Here is a 6,000-nt window from a genome sequence, read left to right as displayed (position 1 = left end):
GTACTGGACTATGATGAAAAAATGCTGCTTCTCTTACGTTACTGTAGGATTAGGATGCTTGCTGTTAGGTTAATGCATGCAAGTCAGTATCTTATATGCCTGCCCTCCTGCTCCCTGACTTCCCTGTTTGACACTTACTGTTTAAACAGCCTTATAGTACAGCTACTCTTCAACTAACTCTTTAGCATTTGTGAAATGCTGTCCTTCAGAAAAAGGCTAAAGATTTGTTAAAATGCAGTGTCTGTTAAAAGCAATATTAAAACCCTGGAGAAACTGCCTCCTGTCAGCCCAAAGTGTTCTGAGTAAAACTAGTAATTGCTTGCTTACTTAATGGCAGCACAGAATTCTAAAGGTATTGCCTGCCATTGATAGTGGGAAGCTAGCAGGACAAAGCATACATTGCTCTCCTACAACAACAGTGAATCGTAAGGGGATTTCAAATCTTTCTTTATAACTTCCTTTCCTATTGACAGATTCCAGCATCAGTTTGAACGCACTGAACTGCAATGCAAGCACATGAGTTGTTTAGACACCTACGCATGCCAGAACTTGGAGATGTCAGACAGTATGTGCGCACCCTTCCGACAAATACGCTGATGGGCTTTGGTGCTTTCGCAGCTCTCACGACCTACTGGTATGCAACAAGACCAAAAGCACTAAAACCACCATGTGATTTAGCAATGCAGTCCGTGGAAGTAGAGGTAAGTGTCACTTGATGGATGCTGTTTGCTGAATTTTGAAGCTTGAAGGCATCTCTGAGACCAAACACTCGCTTACATGAGTGTTTCTAAACTTGTAGTGTGGAAGGAAATACGTTTCAGAGCATATTGGGTTTTTTCTGAAATATGGCTTGAACCCTGGTTTCTGGCTTTCTGAATCTGAAAACCAATTTGAGGGTTGAGGTCATCGTAGTGGTAACTAGCATGGGAGAAGGACTTTGGCCTGAGAAAACTGAGCTTCTGCTCTGACTGGTGGTAGGAAACTTGTCAATGTTGGAATTGGCACAGTGTAGTTTTCAATTCCTGGCCACATGTTTACATGATGACCTATTAAATTAGGTCTTGGGGTCAGAGTATGTATGCTAGTATATACTGATTAGGCTAATAATTTTCTCTTCTAATATTTAGCTTATAATAGCTGACAGATGAGACTTTGTATTGGGTTACAGGCATGAAGAACATACTAACTGTCCTCAGATGATCTGTGGAAAGATATATTAGTCCTGCCAAGAGATCTCAGCCATAGAGCAAACTGAAATTAAAGCAACCACCTGCTGAACTCTGGATATGCTAGCTTAGCTTTTGTCTTGTGCTTTTTAGAGGCAGACAGTTGCTGTTAGGTGGTGTTTTTTTAATAGTGAAGTCAAATATGGAAAGTTTGACTGGGAGGAACCGTTGCTTAGAAGCAAATATAGATGACTGATTACATGGCTAGGGTTTCCTGAGCAGCAGTTATACCAATTCCCCTGTTTGCTACAGAGTCAAGGTTTTACCACTTATTTTACTGTTTCAGGAGTGCCCCTGTATTTCTTCAGGGCAGACAAGGTGTTTCCTCCTTTTGAAGGAAGGAGACAGCTTTGAAAGGGTGTGATCTTCAAGGGAGATAATGGCAAAATGTAGGATTGTAAGGCTGACAGTTTCTTGCATTACTCTTGGTAGTCAAACTACCACTATAGACTTTTTTTATGTATACTTGCAACTCCCTTTACAGCCCATTCTTTTGTGTGGCTAAACTGCATCTAGTTGTCCTGTATCAAATGCAACTAACATGACCTCTTGTGTTTAAGAGTACGTGTGACTACAAACTGATGTAAAGAAATGTGGCAGAGTAGGTAAACTTTCATGAACTTCAGCAAAGCAAACTCCTGTCATAGCCTCAAATCAGTCACTTTCTTTGCAATATTTCATGATACTGACATTGAAGAATGAAGCATTAGTTGGCCCCTTCATTCAAAAGTTTAGTTAGCAGCATTTATTTCCTAATCTTCTTCCCAGTATGGTATACAGTAGGCTTACTGGCATGTCATGTTACTATAGCAAGTAATGGTCTGCTGTTAAGCACACAAAGGGGAAACAAAAATATGTTCCAGCAATGTGATAATTGCCAAAAATACCTCTTTTCAAGGAATACATGTTGAGTAATGATCCAGAGGTTAGATCTTGCTTCTGCTGGTGAGCTTTCCCAATCCTGAAAGCAGCCTGACAGTGGGTAGTGTAGTGTTGTAGAGCAGCCTGTTTGGTGTCTGGAATAAACTAGCTGTGAAAGCTTTTGAGCTGTGGAGGACCCCACTAGTCAGTATAGACTTCAGCAAATCTGGGGGGCTTTGCATTGGAAGATGGTAAAACTGTGGCTCTTAACTGGCCATAAAAACAGTGATAAATGTTTATTTGCTTGAGGCTCTTGACAGCAGTCTCAGTTCATTGCCTTTACCTCTTCAAGCTGAATTGTTCATCACTGCTGGATTCCATGATTGAATCATTGTTTGGTATTATGAGACTCACCTAAACAACTTAATGCATCATTGATCCATATTGTACTAATTAACATCAGATCTCTGATCAGAGCAAGATAGGTATAACAGCATTATTTTTCATTGCCTCTTCAGAAAATACATTTTAATAGGAAGACTAAACAGTAGTAATTAAGTGAAAAACATATGAGTGTGTTAGCATGTCTTGATAATAAGAGCTCAAACTTTGAGAATGTGTTGAAATGAGCAAGATCTATCTAGTTTTGTTTACTGAGACATCAGATATAGCCCTTAATGTTGTGAACTGTACCAAACTAATCAAATGAGAATGTATGCTTTGAAGCAAGTTTCAAGTGTCTGTTAGAAATAGTACTTATTAACAGTAACAAGAGTGTAATATAGTGCTTGGGATTCAGTTTCTTGCTACATTTTGCTTAGAATTTCACTTCACTTACTGCATTCTGATACATGTGTTTCACTTCCGTAGAAAAAAAAATATCAAATACTGCTCTCAAATTATGTCTTAACATTTTTTTTTTTTTCTGGCTAAGCAATGCAATATTAAAAGGTCTAGGGAGTAAGCAATGTACTTCAAAAAAGACATGGCAGAAGGCAATTCCTATTCTCTGCTGTTTTCATATCTGGTCTACCTGTTCATCAATGATAATTCTGAACTGTAAATAAGCTTCTGCTTAATTCTTACTTGTGACTTATTTCCTTGGCCTCTAAAAAAGTTAAATGAAGTCAGTGACTGGAGTAGGGTTTCTACATGTTCTGCTAATCTCCATAACTTTATATGGGAGAAAAAAGATCCTATTTACTGCTGTTCCAGGTCACTCCCCATCTCTGGAAAGCTTTGATTTGGTATGCCAGCACCCAGTGACCCATTTTAACCATCACTGAGTGAGCATAAAGATTGCACGCTTAGTTGAGTGTCAGTACAAAGAGTTACTGAAAGTATCAGCTCTTCTAGAGCAGATGCCACAATTAAAAGATGTGGAGCGTGATCTTTATGCATACTACAGTTACATTTCACTGAAAGAAACTTGTCTTCAAAGCTCCCAAACTGATCTTTCTTCAGGGGAACTTCTCAGAGGTATATGTGAAGATCTTTCAGGATCCACTTGAATCCCTTGTCTGTAGGAAGAGAGACAGGATTAATGAAGAGTATAAAGAAAGTCCTATTAGTGTGGGACTGCATTGCTGAGACTCATGCTGTACTCAATCATGCACTATATTAAGAATTTCAATGCTTCAATAATGGTAGAAATAGGGCATTAGTCCATTTTTTTGCAAAACTTGTACACCCTTAATAATGCCTGTAACTAGGCACATCTAGATCTGTCTTATTCCAATTTGCTCTTCCCATTGGTGATTAGTAGCTGACAACTTTGGCTACTGATGTGAGTCCAGGTGTATGGCTGTCAAATATATTACATCTTGCTTTAAAAACCCAAATACTTCCATTTGGCTCAAATTCTGTTAAAGCATGTAGAAGGATAGCATATAAATAAACAGTAGGATGTCAGTGTTTTCTAGTAGTAAGAGTTTGGATTTCACTCTGGCTTTTAAGACAAGACATTAAAATATGGGGAGAGGTATTCAACTCATGAAAACTTTGAAACCTCCTTGCATTCTCCTGATACACTACCAGAACTCTAGCTTGTACTTGTCTAATCAAGTGATTCTTGAAAGACAAGACATGTCTTGCTATTAAGTGAACGAGTTTAGTTGTTGTGTGCTTACCTAGGGATTAGCATGCTTAAAATTATATGGCTGTCTAAAAACTCTAGCTTCTTGCTGCTCAGAATATGCATGTTGGTGACCTAAGCACTACTTGCTAGTGTACTTTCCCCCTCAGGATAATGGAAATTGGGTCCCTTGACTCCAAGGCATGGTGGAGCCAACAGTGTGTTTTGACAGTACTGCTAATCTGAAGAAGCCTGTGTCAACAAGAAGCAAACCCATGACTTGAACAAAAGCAGCATCTTATGTGACCCAAACAGGCATTGATAGAGTAATAAATGTCTTTGTAGAATGAATCTGTTTCCTTCAGCTGCTGCCATTCTGAACTGATGCCAAGGCTTTACTTGATGTCCAGCACTTGCTGTGTAATGGGTCAGCTTCTTGCAACTCCCTGAGCTCCTGCAAGGGCTGCCTTACATGAGTAATCAGCTGCTGTTCTCACACTAATAAGACTTTATTGCCTGGCTGGGCAATGGAAGAAACATGTCGATAAAACTGACAACCCTTTTGAGTGCTTACCTTTGTACTGGACAGATCTGTTAAATCCCATTCAAATAACTTGTATGAAATCAGCCAAACATTCCAGCCCTGAGATTCAGATGTTTGGTTGTAGTGACCAGTGATTTTTAGAAAAAAATTGGCTGTAAACAGAACTTTTGCTGATAGTGCACAAATATTCTGGATAAGGACCCTTTGGACAGGCTCTTAAAATTGTAGTTCTTGCTACTCTGAAGCAAAATGTAACATTGTAAAATCATAACATTGCCTAGTAGGTGAGTTCAAATGGGAGCCTAAGGTAAGGTCTAAATGATCTTCAGTATATTCAGGTGTATTTCACTGCATCTCTGAAGAATAACACTGAACTCCTAATGGCCTTCACACAAGGAGCTGGGTGTTCTTCAGCAAAACTGTTACTCTAGCGCTGTTGGAAATTCAGTTAATTTCACTTTACTTTGGGGAAAAAGAGTAAGGTAAGCAGAACCGTAAGTTGGTTATGGTTCCCTTTACTGAAAACTCATGAGAACTCATGGGGTCTCTTCAATAGTAGTCTGTTAGAGGTTTTTCCTTCTCAGAATGACAGTGCAGTGTCTCCTTAAGCAGTGTGCTGTCTGACAAGTCTTATCCTCAAACTTGGTTAGTGCCTCAGGCCCTGCAAAAATGGTGTTTTGTGGTGCTGAGTAATAGGATGTGTAAACAAAACAGGAGTAGCTCAGATGAGGAGAAAACAAATATTTCTTGACTGTTGCCAAGTAATGGCTTAAGACACGATATTTCACCTGACAGGAATTGTAGCACATCAAACACGGTGCTGATGCATTGAACTTGTTGATGTTACCTATGAATGTGCTTATAAACTACATTGTGTGATCTTCCTTGGGTTAGCTCCAGAGGTGGTAAAACTGAAAATCTAGATGCTAACCTTGGTTATCCAAGATTTGTGAAACCAGTGCACTAACGTAAGCAGTCTTGCTTTTCTTCCTAGGCAGAGACATGTACTAGTGATCTGTTAATTTTCCATAGAGTAGATGTTGGTTTGAGTGCAAGTGTGCTCTTGAATTTCTAATGTTACAAATTTTTAGAGGTAAGCCAGTCATTAACTTGTTCTGGGTCATGTTCACAGTGTAGGCTTTTGCTTACTGTCAAAGGAGTGGCAAGCAGTGCATTGCACATAGCATTTTGTGAAAACAAGTTAGACTTGTTTTAGTGTTAAAAATATTTTTTCCTCTCTGACATGCCTTTAATGTGCTAGCTCTTTTCTGTGGACACGGGCAATATGACATCTT

The 6,000-nt window shown here is 39.1% G+C and overlaps 1 protein-coding gene across 2 annotated transcripts in view; it reads left to right on the top strand.

Moving 5' to 3' along the window:
- Window positions 1–506: 506 nt before the first annotated feature.
- ACSL1 (acyl-CoA synthetase long chain family member 1) overlaps window positions 507–6,000 on the top strand; it is a gene marked incomplete at both ends in the record, with an annotated part of 33,664 nt that continues 28,170 nt past the window's right edge. For both annotated transcript variants that reach the window (XM_081998767.1, XM_081998766.1), the window contains one exon: window positions 507–701. In XM_081998767.1, the coding sequence (XP_081854893.1) occupies window positions 507–701 (195 nt within the window). The remainder of the gene's footprint in view (window positions 702–6,000) is intronic.

The sequence above is a fragment of the Phaethon aethereus genome (assembly GCF_964289735.1).
Source record: "Phaethon aethereus genome assembly, chromosome: 4".
NCBI lineage: Eukaryota > Metazoa > Chordata > Aves > Phaethontiformes > Phaethontidae > Phaethon > Phaethon aethereus.
The sequence above is the reverse complement of the archived record's forward strand: the minus strand, read 5'-3'. Positions and strand labels throughout refer to the sequence as shown.